This window comes from Geotrypetes seraphini, chromosome 3, assembly GCF_902459505.1.
Source record: "Geotrypetes seraphini chromosome 3, aGeoSer1.1, whole genome shotgun sequence".
Classification (NCBI taxonomy): domain Eukaryota; kingdom Metazoa; phylum Chordata; class Amphibia; order Gymnophiona; family Dermophiidae; genus Geotrypetes; species Geotrypetes seraphini.
Genome location: NC_047086.1, coordinates 132,888,019 through 132,902,467, shown reverse-complemented (window position 1 = coordinate 132,902,467; position 14,449 = coordinate 132,888,019). Strand labels below are relative to the sequence as shown.

At 42.9% G+C, this 14,449-nt stretch overlaps 1 protein-coding gene across 1 annotated transcript in view; it reads right to left on the bottom strand.

Moving 5' to 3' along the window:
- The window catches only part of KCNK3 (potassium two pore domain channel subfamily K member 3), a 423,846-nt gene extending 409,642 nt beyond the window's left edge, over positions 1 to 14,204 (bottom strand). The window contains exon 1 of the mRNA XM_033938559.1: positions 13,877 to 14,204. Coding sequence (XP_033794450.1) covers positions 13,877 to 14,159 — 283 coding nt within the window. The 5' untranslated portion in view covers positions 14,160 to 14,204. The remainder of the gene's footprint in view (positions 1 to 13,876) is intronic.
- Positions 14,205 to 14,449: the final 245 nt, after the last annotated feature.

Genomic DNA, 14,449 nt, shown 5'->3' with positions numbered 1-14,449 from the left:
GGACCTACGGATCATGGAAGCACGCAAATAGGAGTGCGCATGCGCGAGTTAGCCTTTTATTATATAGATTTTTATTCTTGTACTATTGAGTGAATACTGACCTGGACCCCTGAAGAAGGCTTTTTGCTGAAACATGGACTATGTAGGGTCCATATCACACTACATGTCAGTTATTCATTAAGTGGATTTTATTTTGGATTTGTAATTTTATCTAAAAAATGCCTTATGAAGATCATTGTTTTCCACAGTCTGTTCTTCTTTTGTGTTTTGGACTTTCTTCTATGTTTCTATTACCATTACATTTCAAAGGCATCATACAGTCAGCGAACTACAGAATAAATTGGCAGGTAGTTAACAGAGGAGTTTACAATGTGGTAATAGAACAGATCTTTGCAAAGAGGTAAAGATGATGAATCTCAATGAGCTACAACATAGAATGGAAGAAACGATAATGGAGGACATATCCTAGGAGTCCTAGGTCGGAGTGCTGAATTTTGAGAAGAGGTGTGTTTTTAGGAGCTTTCTAAAGTGCATGTATGGCATTGATGCTCTGACCAGTTGGTTCCATTCTGGGTCTCTGGAGGCGGCGTGGTATGAAAGGAGTCTGTTGATGAATCTATTTTGAGTGTATCCTTTGACTGAGGGGAAGGTGAAGAATAATTGATGTAGTGTAGATCGTCAAGGTCTGACGAATAGGGACTGATGGGTAAGGTAGTTGAGCAGTAGACCATATACTGTTTTATATAAGAGACAGCCGTGTATGAAGAGTACTAGGCACCTAATTGGCACCTATCATTAGATACAAAAATACAGGGTGGAACTAATTGGAACGTAAAGGATCCTATGGCTTAATAAAGCAATACAACAGGGTCGCCCAACTTTAGCCCTTGCCAGGTCAGGTTTTCAAGATTTCCCAAATGAATATACATGAAATCAATATGCATACAATGGAAGCAGTGCAGGCAACTAGATCTCATGCAAATTCACTGGGGAAATCCTGAAAGCCCAACTGGATTATGGCCCTTGACGGCCGGAGTTGGGCTCCCCTGTTATTCAATGTAGCACTCCCAAATAATGTTTTTCTAGGTTTTTTTGTTTGTTTATAAGGAGGAAAAAGACCTCAGCACAAATGGAGGACCTCCAAAACAATACTTATAGGGGCCTCCAGAGAAACACCTCAATCATTGACCAAAAAACCTTCAAGAATCACATGTGTCAAGAAAAATTATAAATGTGTAACAGTACAGATAAGTGCTGTACTGTTATACATTTATAATGTTTGTTGACACATGTGACCACAGGTGTCAAAGTCGGTTCTCGAGGACCACAATCCAGTCAGGTTTTCAGGATTTCCCCAATCAATATGCATGAGATCTATTAGCATACAATGAAAGCAGTGCATACAAATAGATCTCATGCAAATTCATTGGAGAAATCCTGAAATCCTGACTGGATTGCGGCCCTCGAGGACTGACTTTGACACCACTTATGTGCTGTGATATTTTATTTGTCTTTGTTTTAGGTCTTGATTTCACAAATATCATTCATGAGCTATAGTCCAGCCTTTGCCCCAATGTCTTCTTTCTTACTTTTACTGGAGAGATCACCTATCTGTTTTTCCTTTTCATATGTGGTTCAACCTCTCACTTTTACCTTCAACCACTCTTAGTACTATATAGTATTTCTTTCTTGAGGGTATAATTGATAGTTTTAAACTTACAAGACCTCTCCTTTTTGGTTCAGTTCCTATGAGGGGGTGCTAAAACATTCTCAGCCCAACCAAGAAGAGAGTGCCGTGGACATAGTTCAATCAATGATCTGAAACAATGTCAAAATATAGAATTTTGTTCCTGCAAATTGGCCCATAACGAAATAAGCTAACACTCTTTTCAGCTACAGTGGCAAAATAACTCTCAGAATTTAGGACCATTGGTTGGTGGGGCTGAGAACTTTTCAGCACCCCCTCATACTTTTATCTCTCGGAAATTTTTACTATTTTCTTCTCTTTTTTTGTTTTTGTTTTTAAGTATTCTCTTGTCATGATACCATTTTCAATCTCATCAAATCTACAATAATTAATGCTAAAAAAAATTATCTTAGTTTTGCTTCACATTAATCACTGTCTAATTTTCTTACTCCTCATCCTTTCTGAGGTTCCACAATAAACCACACATAGCCACCCTATTAATTTTCTCATTTTAACTAAAGGCCTTGATTCTTTTCAAACCATCTTTAGATCTCATCAGTCCACTAAAACAAATTTCTTCTTCTCTTTAATCATCTTCCCTTGTCCTCATCATTCAACTGATCTACTATACTACATATTCAGAATCTGTCAGAAGCCATCAGTACTACTGGCCATCAAATTCTCCTGTCTGTGTCAGCCCCTAGGTTTTTCTGGCTTTGCTCATTCAAAGGTCTCCTTTTATTTAACTAACTTCTTCTATAGTTTCCAATTAAGAATTCTCTCTCTTCTTTTGGCAATTTAACCAAACGTTTAGGGCTCCTTTTCAAAGGTGTGCTAGCGTTTTTAGCGCACGCATCGGATTAGCATGCGCTAGCTGAAAAACTACCACCTGCTTAAAAGGAGGCGGTAGCAGCTAGTGTGCGCTTTTCTGCGTGTTAGGGCCCTAGCATTTTTAGCGCACGCACCGGATTAGCGCGTGCTATAGCGTGCGCTAGCCAAAAAACTACCACCTGCTTAAAAGGAGGCGGTAGCGGCTAGCACACGCGGACATTTAGCGCACGCTATTCTGCGTGTTAAGGCCCTAACGCACTTTTGTAAAAGGAGCCCTTAGTGTTTTCCTTCCTGCTTTTTTTCTAGCTGCATGATTCTTTAGGGGGCTTTAATTCCTTTTTGTGTGTGTTCATATCATTCTTTGATAAAAGATTTTAATTTTCTCATCTTCCTTCTATTGCTTCTGCTCATTTTTCTGCAGTTTTCCATTTCCCAGCAGCTTCCTTTCTTTCCCATCTTCTCTCTGGTTTCATTTTCTTTTTGATCAGTTTGAGTCCCCAAATCCAAGTCAATTAAAAGCCTTGGTTTCATTTTCATTCATCTCTCTTTCAGCTCTCATTATTTCCATACTGCAGTGGTCTCCAACTTTTTTTCTTTTTTTTTTTAATGTAAAGGGCTGCAGAGTGAATATAAGAAACCTCTGAGGGCCACCAAAAAATTTCAAGTTTACAATTACAACTAATTGTATAAATAACCTTGATGTGCTTATTCAGACTGGGTATTAATAAAAATTAATACCAATATTGATTCTATAACCCCTTCAAGAATATGTTTTAAAAACTCCCCCCCTCCCCCCCGAATAACCAAACTCTACCAGAATAACCAGAATGTAACTATCTTTGCATAGTAATCCATTTCAACCACATTATACAGTCTCTTGCATCGTATCCTGTTCTATAGTCTCTCGCACTGTATTTTCACTTTATAAATATCTCCGCTGTATATGTTCAGGCTCTTGCATTGTAAATCTGCTTTGTATCTTGGCTATATAAACACCCATGCTGAATATGTACAATCCCCTGCTTTGTAAACTGCTCTCAACTGCATAGTACATTCCCTCGCATTGTATCTTCGCTGTGTATGTACAGTCTCTTGCATTGTAAACCACTCTGAACTGTTTGTGGTATTGCGGTATACAAAAAAAAAAGTTATTATTATTTTGGATTGTCATTAGCAAATTCCTGAGTAACACACTTAAGAGATTATTTGCAGTTACTACGAGTATATCAAGTGGGCAAGTTTGAAATTAATGCATTTACAGAATTTGAAGAACATTTCAACCAGCTGTTCAGGGCTGCAATGGAAGTCCTTTGGGGTCACACATTGGAGACCACATTCTATACTGTGTTCTTATTTCCATTGCTTGCTCTATAAGCCCCAATATTCAAGACAAACTAAACTCCTAAATTCAGAAGCCTTAGTTGGGTCCTAAATTTATTCCATATTTCAGACACCCCTCCCCCCCCCCCTTTTAAGAAGCCGCGTTAGGCTTTTTTATCACTGTCCGTGGCAGTATTAGCTCTGACACTCACAGAATTCCTATAATACTGACATGGCTGGCAATTAAAAAAGCCTAACACGGCTTTGTAAAAAGGGGCGGGGAGGGAGTTTTCAGATTAATATCACCTTAATTTAGAAGCACACAAGTTATGCTGTTAAATTTAAGTCTAGATTTGAGAAGCCTAATTTAAGAGTCCTTTTACTAAGCCACAGTTAAAAAAAAAAATGGCCTTAGTATGCCTTTATGCCAGTGTTTGTCACACACTAAGGCCATTTTTACCATAGCCATTTTTCTTTACCTATTTTTGCATTAATGGCCATGACTATTCTTAAAGGTTATGCACATTGTTATAGAATATACCTGATCAGCACACAACTTATGTTCAGGCTTTTAGGCCTGGTTTAGCTGACCCAAATGGTTTAGCACCTAAAAGTTATGGAATGCACTGGCACTTAACGTAATTCTATAAAAGGCACGCACACCTTATAGAATCAACCTAAGTGCTGATCTAGTTAGTGCTGATTTTTTAGGCCTCATATATAAAACCAGACCCTAAGCCCCAGATTTTATAAACGGCGCTTAGAGTTATACAGCTATATCAAAGTGCCTAAGCCAATCTAGGCAGCTAACTTAATTATTCAGTGTGGCTTAATTGGCACCATTGGCACCACACACACACCATTGGGAGTGTGTGGCGCAGTGGTTAAAGCTACAGCCTCAGCACCCTGGGGTTGTGGGTTCAAACCCACGCTGCTCCTTGTGACCCTGGGCAAGTTACTTAATCCCCTCATTGCCCCAGGTACATTAGGTAGATTGTGAACTCGCCGGGACAGACAGGGAAATATGCTTGAGTACCTGAATAAATTCATGTAAACCGTTCTGAACTCCCCTGGGAGAACGGTATAGAAAATTGAATAAAATAAAAAAAAATTAATTGAAGAGTGCCATTAAAAAATAATTAGCTGGCAGGCCCCCAACTCGGTAGGTGCCTATCACTTCAAAGTAGGCGTCTGCTCTGAGGTGCCTACCAGAAAGTAGGCATGATTAGGGGCAGATTCTGGGTGGATTTTGGACCTGATTTGACTTAGGCACCAGTATGCACCTAACTTAGGCACATTCATTTAGGCCAAGTAAACTCTGGCATAAAAGGGAGTGCACCTAAGGTTTCAACATCTACTGGAGCCTAAGACTGTTATGTACTGCTAGGCATGATTCTATAAATAGCACCCAGTTGATCAGTGGTTCCAAAACCCTGTCCTGGGGGACCCCCAGCCAGTCGAGTTTTCAAGATATCCCTAATGAATATGCATGAGAGAGATTTGCATATAATGGAAGCGACAGGTATGCAAATCTCTCTCATGCATATTCATTAGGGATATCTTGAAAACCCGACTGGCTGGGGGTCCCTCAGGACATGGTTTGGGAATCACTGCAGTAGATAATTGACAATTGCGCTCAACAGTGCCTACAAGGTGGGTGCTATTATAGAATCAGGCCCTTAGTGCTGAAAAATCAGTGCTAGGCCCTTAGCTTTTTCCTTTCTCCTAAATTTACATATCTAGTGCAGCTGAAACAAAAATTTGGAAACTCAGCCCTACTAAATTTTCAAATAGGCTGACTCTCACATTTAGGAGCCTAAATCATTTGAAAATTGACTCTATATTAATTGTAATATATCATCTAATCTTGGTTTTGAAGCCTGCTCCTGGCTACTTTTCCTTCTTCGTTCAACACCTATAACTAAAAAGGTCAGAGTAGAACGGGCACAAGTGGATCGATTTTTCGCTCTGTCAAAAATGACAAAGACTAGGGGACACTCGATGAAGTTACAGGGAAATACTTTTAAAACCAATAGAAGGAAATTTTTTTCACTCAGAAAATAGTTAAGCTCTGGAACGCCAGAGGATGTGGTAAGAACAGATAGCATAGCTGGATTTAAGAAAGGTTTGAACAAGTTCCTGGAGGAAAAGTCCATAGTCTGTTATTGAGAAAAACATGGGGAAAGCCACTGCTTGCCCTAGATCAGTAGCATGGAATATTGCTAATCCTTGGGTTTTGGCCAGGTACTAGTGACCTGGATTGTCCACTGTGGGAACGGGCTAATGGGCTTGATGGACCATTGGTCTGACCCAGTAAGGCTATTCTTATGTTCTTATATTTGTTTGCCATCTATAACAAATTCTTTAAAATTCTACTGTATACTTGTTCTTCTGTCTTCCATGTTATGCTCATGTTACTGAACTGCTGAGAGTTTTGCATTGGCTCCCTGTCAGTGGCTTGGTTTGTAGTATTATTTAATATTACAGGAAGTATTTAAATGTAATTATAGCTTTGTTTAGTTTATTGACGATTTATGTGTGTTAATTTTGGGACCTGCCTAGAACACTTGTGAATTAGAATAGATTCTAAAATATAAATTCAAGAAGTGAAAAAGAAACAAATGAAATCAATTTCAATGAAGCATTCCGGAGCAAGAGTTTCAGAACATGCCCCCAATGCAATGAGTCCTTCAAAGAAGAACCAATCTCTTAAAGCCTTGAAGTCACAGCTTAAGGCTTATTATTTCAGAAAGGCTTTTGACAGTGAATCCCTATAGACGCTTCCTATCCCAGAATAAACAAAAACAACTTTATCCCCTTAACCTCTTGTGTTTTTCCTTTGTTTTATTAATTTCCCCTTATAAATATTGTAACTCATCCTTTCCCTGAATATCCTTTTGTCCCAGTTTGTTTACAGTATCGGTCTTTCCCTTGTCTGTTTTGGATTTTTTTTTTTTTTTTTAAATCATGTACCCATTGTTTTTAATTTACCCCCTCTTTTACTAACGCATAGCGCGGGTTTTAGCACCGGCAGCAGCGGTAACTTTTCCAATGCTCATAGAATTCCTATGCGCATCGGAGCAGTTACCGCCGCTGCTGGCGTTAAAACCCATGCTATGCATTACTAAAAGAGGGAATTTGACTACAATTGTTAAGAAATGTGGTATATCAAATAAATTAACTGTAATTGTAACCAGGGAGTGTTGCAAGTGGACTTCCTTCTTCCTCAGGCTGCCTTACAGTTAGGGCAAGATTAATTCTTCAGTGGGCCCTAGGCCCCCCAAGTACACTGGGCCCCCTGGGCCTGCTCCTCCATGGCCCTGTCCCCTCCCTGCCTCTGCCCTCCTATGTCCCCTAAGTTCCAGAAGTCCAAGTAACACCTTTTCCTGCCTTCTTCATTATTCAATGCAGCTGAACTCGCAGTCTTCAAATGGCCACGGGCAGCGGTTCCTACACGCTGCCCACAGCGGACCCAGAAGCCTTCCCTCTAATGCAAAATCCCAGCATCAGAGGAATGGCTTCCGGGTCAGCTGCGGGTGTGTAGGAACCGCTGCCCGTGGCCATTTGAAGACTGCGAGTTCAGCTGCACTGAATAATGAAGGCGGCAGGAGGAGGCAATACTTAGACGCCTGAAGCTGGACACAGAGGCAGGTACACTGACGTCATCAGAGCAGGCAGCATTCTGGGGCCTCCTAAACTCTTTGGGTCTGAGGCACGTGCCTACTTGGCCTATCCTTTCATCCTGCCCTGCCTACAGTACAGTGGCCGTTTGTTTGGAATTTACACCACTGCCTGCTGAAACCTCCAACTCTCACATAGAAATGCTTTCATAATGTTGATCTCTGCTAGACATCTCATTCTTTTTGTTCATAATCGCATCCTCCTCTCTCCGTTACCCAGCACAAAGCAAATTTTCACTTCTAGATTCTATACTTACAACAGTTCCCTGAAACAGACTGCAGGTCATAAATAGACATATTATCTGTTATAACTTCTTGGAGTTCTGCTTTCTTTTTATGTGGGTGCAAGATGAAGCTGGAAGGTGCACAGATTCTGAATGGCTGCATGTTGTTTGCTCAAACATGTGATGGGACTTCCATAAGAGGGCACCTGATAGAATCCTGTTCTATAAAGGAAAGTAAGTGCCTATATTCCTTTTCTCAAATACTAGTGTAACAGTACAAAAAAAAACCCAACAATATATGGCTTTAATTCAGGTGTGAGCACTTATGCCAGCCAAAGATATGGTACATTGTGGCAATCCAAAAAAACCTGACTGGCAAGGTGTGCCCTGAGGACTGGGCTGAGAAGCACTGCTATAATGTATATACTTAAGATTATGTTTATATTTATCAATAAGTTCAGTATACTGCCGTTTCTGTCATGCAGGTCAATGCGGATTACAATTTCAATATAATAAAATGTGAAATGAGCACCAATTATGTAAAAGGACACAATTTTTCAAAGCATTCATGCCTGTAGGTCAACAATAAAATGTTGTTCTTACTGTATACACTAGTAAAGAGGAGCCCGAGAGCTTGTCTCGATGGGCAAAAGATAACAAGGGGCTGGGAGGCCCACACATCACCCATCGAACAAGCTGCTAGGTGGCGAGTAGGTCAAAGGGAGATTGGTTGGCGGGCTATTCCCGCCGCGGGACTTTAAAGGGATTGGTCGGGGAAGAAAGTAGACGTGGGGGGTGAGGCTTTAAATGCCGGAACCTGGGAGGACTCTGGTCCTCCAGGGCAGCTTTTCTCAACCAGCGCAGCTTCCTGATGGCGGCATGTGGATCAGTGATGGCAGGGTCCTCAGAGGACGAGGCGGAGATCTCCTGATGGGCTGGTGATTCCTTCATGGAGGAGCCTTTGGAGCAGGTGTGAGAGGGTCCGCGGAAGGGACGAGTTCGGCCGCAGCAACGCTCAAAAACAGAAGCGCTGTCCATGATAGCAATCGCCAGCTCTAGCCTGGGAGCATCGGGAGGGAGATGTGTGGTAGCGGGAGATGCAAAGCCCACATCAGCACCTGCTCAGCATGGGAGAGACAAGTCAGGTGGTGCAGGATCCAGTCAGCCAGAGCATCATGGCTTAAGTTCATCGAGGCTGGTTGGGGAGTGTTCGGGGCCTTCCAGGCGGGCTCCTGGGGTATGCTGGGGGGAGAAGTCAGCAGAGAGTGTGCAAGGGGAAAGTAGTGCAGCCATTATCCAGGCTGAGGAATGGGAGGAGCGGTCAGGTGCCCCCTGTACAGGAGTGGGTGGCTATGAGGAAGCGGAGAGACTGGAGCGGTGCAAGGCCTGTATTGGGGGGGGGGTCGACGGGATCCTGGCTCTTTCGGTTCCCGGGACAGTAGAGGTCCATATGGAGGGCATCCTCTTGGCTAGCAGGTCCTCCTCCCCACGGTTAGGGAAAGAAGTCAAAGAGAGCAGGGGGCAAAACTCAGCCATTGCTGGTGGCACGATCCATAGTCAACTGGATGTGGTCATTCATGCAGTTGGCGAGCGTATGGGGACATTCACATCCACAGGACTACAGTTTGTTATTGGCATACACTGACTCAGTGCTAGGCCTGGTCTAAGTGATTGATAAGGTGGTTCTGGCGAGAGGGGGGACCTACTGGTGGGGTAGTTCATCCTTTTGTGTTGAGGGCAGCAGGCATGAGAGGCAGGCATCCCTTGGAGCATGCAGAACTCAAACCTGTTACTAACCTTTTGTTTGGTTCGATGCAGAGATCTGAGTATCTTATTTTGCCTTCCAGCTGCAGTACAGCGTCCCTGTTCAGTCTGAATCATGGGACATTTGTTCGCCCATTGGGCTGGTAAGCGTACAGCAATTTGGCCTGGAGGATGGCATCTCAGTCTCGGTCACTGAGGAGTGCGGGTGTCTTGGTGGGGCCAGCAAGGGATGTGGTGGCATCAACTTCTGCCATTGTTGGCAAGCTTGTGGACCCGTCCTCGGAGTCCGGAGGTCCTGCTGCTCCACCTGGGAGGCAATGATATGGATGCCTGGTCGGGGAAGCAGCTCATCAACTTGATTAAGGATGACCTTCGGGTGGCTCTCGCCTGGTTCTCCACAGCGCTTAAATTTGCGCAGATGGACGCGGAGTTTGGCTAAACTTAACTGGTAGGTTGGAAAATGTGTGGAGGCTCAAGCGGGGATCCAGATCAGGCATGACTGGGTCGATGTGGCCTGTGAGGGCCTTTTTTCCAGGGATCGGGTGTACTTGATGGAGGTTGAGTGGGACCTGTTATTAGATGACTTTGCCACAGGTTGTGAGAGGTACATCAGGTCGTTAGAATGCTAGACACAGCTCTGTCTATTGGAGGGGGGGGGGCTGTAAGGGTTACAGGCTTGTGGCAGTTTCCCAAGATACTGGGGGCTGGGGCTCATTTGGTGATGAGTGGTGGGTTAGCTGGGAGCTATGCCTTTAGGTCGGGTGATCCGGTTAAAAGGTCATGGAGGGACATGCCACCCCCAGACCCTTGCTGATGTGACAGGGTTGGGGGGCCAGAAAAATAATGTTTTGTATACCTGGTAGCTCAGGGAGCTGTTATATTATGTTATGTTGTATTTGTTATGTTAACTATTGGTCAATAAACAGCTGCGGCTATTTCACCATTACGAGAGTTGTGTAATGAATTAGATAACAATAAAGTGCGGGTAAGATGGGATTGGGGAGGGGGACGAAAAAGGGGACAGCCAAACCTATCCAGATCCCTCTGTTAAGAGGAGCCTGAAAGCTTGATTCGATGGGCGTAAGATAACATGGAGCTGGGAGGCCCGTGTATCACCCATCGAACAAGCTGCTGGGGGGGGGGGGTGTAGGTCAAAGGGAGATTGGTCGGCAGGCTATTCCCGCTGTGGTACTTTACAGGGATTGGTCAGGGAGGGAAGTAGACGTGGGGGGCGAGACTTTAAAAGCTGGGACCTTGGAGGACTCGGCTCCTTTCATGGTCCTCCAGGGCTGCTTTTCCCACCCGCCCGCCTTTAAGGTTAGGCTAGCAGTCTCGGGAAGGTGGTTATTCCGAGCTACTGGGGGCTGGGGCTCATCCGGTGATGAGCGGTGGACCAGCTGTGAGCCATTCCTTTGGGTAGGGTGACCTGGTTAAAGGGTCATGGAGGGACATGCCACCCCGGATCCTTGCTGATGTGGCAGGGTTGGGGGCCAGGTAAATCTATATATATAAAATCTGAGGTATGTATGTGTGTATGTGCCGCGATCACGCAAAAACGGCTTGACCGATTTGAACGAAACTTGGTATGCAGATCCCTCACTACCTGGGGTGATATGTTCTGGGGGTCTCGTGGCCCACCTGCACACGTGGGCGGAGCTACAAACAGAAAATCAGATTTCACCCATTCATGTCAATGGAAAAAATGTAAAAAGCTGCCTTTCTCCCTGTAATTCAAAAACGGCTTGACCGATTTGAACGAAACTTGGTATGCAGATCCCTCATTACCTGGGGTGATATGTTCTGGGGGTCTCGCGGCCCACCTGCACACGTGGCCGGAGCTACAAACAGAAAATCAGATTTCGCCCAATCATGTCAATGGAAAAAATGTAAAAAGCTGCCATTCTCACAGTAATTCAAAAACGGCTTGACTGATTTGAACGAAACTTGGTATGCAGATCCCTCACTACCTGGGGTGATATGTTCTGGGGGTCTCGCGGCCCACAACTCTATGTTGCTTGCTCAAGGGTGGGTTCACCCAAGAATTTATATGTTTTTGCTCCAGGAGGTGAAACTAAAAATGTTGTTTATAATCACGTTTTGCGTTAGTTGTATTGTATTCATTTTGTCAAATATTTCACATTATAATTTGAATATTGTACTTTTTATTAAGCTGTAAAAAAATAATTTCATTCACCACTATAAAGTATCTTTATTTGAATCCATTTACAGTGTTATTGCTATAATTAAATACCCGTGCAACGCCGGGGCATCAGCTAGTGTTTTATATACCTGGTAGCTCAGGGAGCTGTTATATTATGTTGTATTTGGTTATGTTAACTATTGGTCAGTAAACAGAGCTGCAACTATTTGAACATTACGAGAGTTGTGGAGTGAATTAGATAACAATAAGGTACAGGTAAGATGGGATTGGGGAGGGGGTGGAAAAAGGGGATAGCGGGACCTAGCCAGATCCCACTGTTAAAGACTATTCCGGGAGTACAGGTCCTTGTTATTTAGTCATCTAGAAATCAGCATGAGTAAGACCAAAAAATGGCTTTTTAAACCAGACTTACAAATTTAAACCAGACTTAAAATTAGTTAAAAACATCTTGATATGAAGAGAAGATGGAAGAGTGTTCACCATGTGTACAACCCACTTGAAAATGCATGATATATTAGAACCTATATTTCTGAATGAACAAGCATCTGACTTCTGCTATAGTTGTTTTTATAACAAAGATCTGGATTTAAATAGGCTCCATTGTGTTCCAGTGGAAGTCCGGAAATCAAAAGCTGTGGTCAACATCTTACTAGATTGTCCTTCCCACCACTACTTTAAAAACTCAAAAGAATGATACAACAGGCTCTATAAAATAGTTCAACCTTTTCCCCTCTAACACTACCTCTAATAAATAACTTTCCTTCAAAAAGGCAACTTAAGATATTTGTTGGCTAAGCTATAAGTTTAATTCCTGCATTGTGTCTAAACACAATTCAATCCATTATCATATGAGTTAACTTTTCAAAATTATTTGTTGGGGGGGGGGTGCTAAAACCGATGGGCATTTCTCCTTCATGCACACATGCTCAAGTACCTACAGTATCACAGAGCTGGCCCCTACAATCAATGCTAACTGTACGTGATTTGGTTATCTTTTTTTTTTTTTTTTCTTCATAGCTGTTTCTAATTAAGCTTCTCAATTTCATAGTTTTAAAACTCAGGGTATAAAGGGAAACAGCTTGGTGAAGACAAACACAGCTCACTAGGAACCTGATTAATTCCTTTCTACAGAATACTAAAGGGGGGGGAGGAGAAGAGGACAGACTAATGGAGAGCGCCGAGTTGGTTTGGGGGTAAAAGCTGAGAGCTCACGAAATGTATTTAATCTCTCTGCAAAAGAGAGGAATAACTCTCCTGTCTACCGTTGCATCTGCATGAGAGGTGCAGTTCAGAGATTGCTGCAGCAGAAGAAACGATTTATGGGTAAGTTGGGAACAGATGCTATTCGTCTTCAAAAAGAAGAAGAAGAAAAAAAAAAAGTGAGTCCCCGCAGGACAAAAAAGAACACTTTACTGGCAGTGCAAATTAAACTGCTTGCAAAATAAAACCAGTCAATGTGTCCTGAACTCCTACCCTGTGATCAGAAAAAGTACAGCGCTATTTTTTTTTTTTTTCTGGCATCAAAACACCAATATCCACTGTAAGAGGAAACCAGAGCAAACTTTAATAAAAGCTTAAAACACGGTTTACCTAGTATCCCGGTAAGTAAAGTCAAAGAGACGAAACTCCAGTGTCTCAGAGCCCCCACAAGAAATGAAACATGCACAATTTCACTACCACCTGGAACAAAGCAACTTACTAATTATGACACCTATTGTATCAAAACAAAAAAAGGAGCAGTTAAAGTGCCTGAAATCTTGGCGGTTTATGCAAGCATTTAGTAGTTGTCATTTCCTTTTCATCCTGTGATCAATTCCCATTAAATGCCATTGAAAACAAATAAGTTTACCTACTTCAGCACTATAATGCCAATTTAGAAATGCATTTCCAATGCTGTGCTCTGTTATCCATCCATTTATATATATAATATATATATATATACCTTCATTGCCCAACATCCCCCAAAAGGAAAGAAAAGAGCTAAACTTTAGCCGTGTTAACAACAGACCTTGCCAACAATTTTTATTACATGTGTATTAAAACAGAAAAAAAAAAGAGCAGCAAATGACACTTTTAATACTGCTGCTCCAGAGAGCAAATATTGCACTTTATCACACTTCTTCTATGCCACTAATTGATGTAAGGTGTTATGCCTATACTATGCTGCAGGCACCTAATTTTAATTAGCAATTAAATCCAAATTGCTTACCTATAGTTGTGATCACAGTGATGGCAAAATAGAAAGAGCCGGCGAATTTCCATTGCATGCCGGCTTTATGAGGTTTAAGTTTCAAGACCACCCGCTCCAGCTCATCGTAATTGTCACTGGTCAAGTTATATTTGGTTTTCAGTTCCAGCTGTTCCTCTTCCAGCCTCTTCCTCTCGGTCGTTTCTTGCTCCGATTCCAGAGCATCGAAGACCGCAGCTCCCACCAGCAGGTAGGTGAAAGTGCAAATGATGAGAGCCAAGGTCCGCACGTTTTGCCTCTTCATGATCTGGCCGAGGAGACTTCAGGAGCGGGCCGAGGGTGTCCCGAGGAAGAGAAGGATCTCGTGGCTCTAACTAGAGCGGTGGCCTGGGTCATGGCTGCACGGAGATTCCTCTAGCACAGCTTGCTTTAGTCCTGTAGGGCTGAGGACAAGCAGTGCCCGACGTGAGCGGCTTTCGCTGGGAGCTGTTCTTTCAGCACCACCTCCAGGAGGTTGCCTTAACTCGCACCGCTCAAATGACAGCCAGCCAGAGCCATATAAGGTGTTGTGTGCAGGGAGACGAGGAAAGGCCA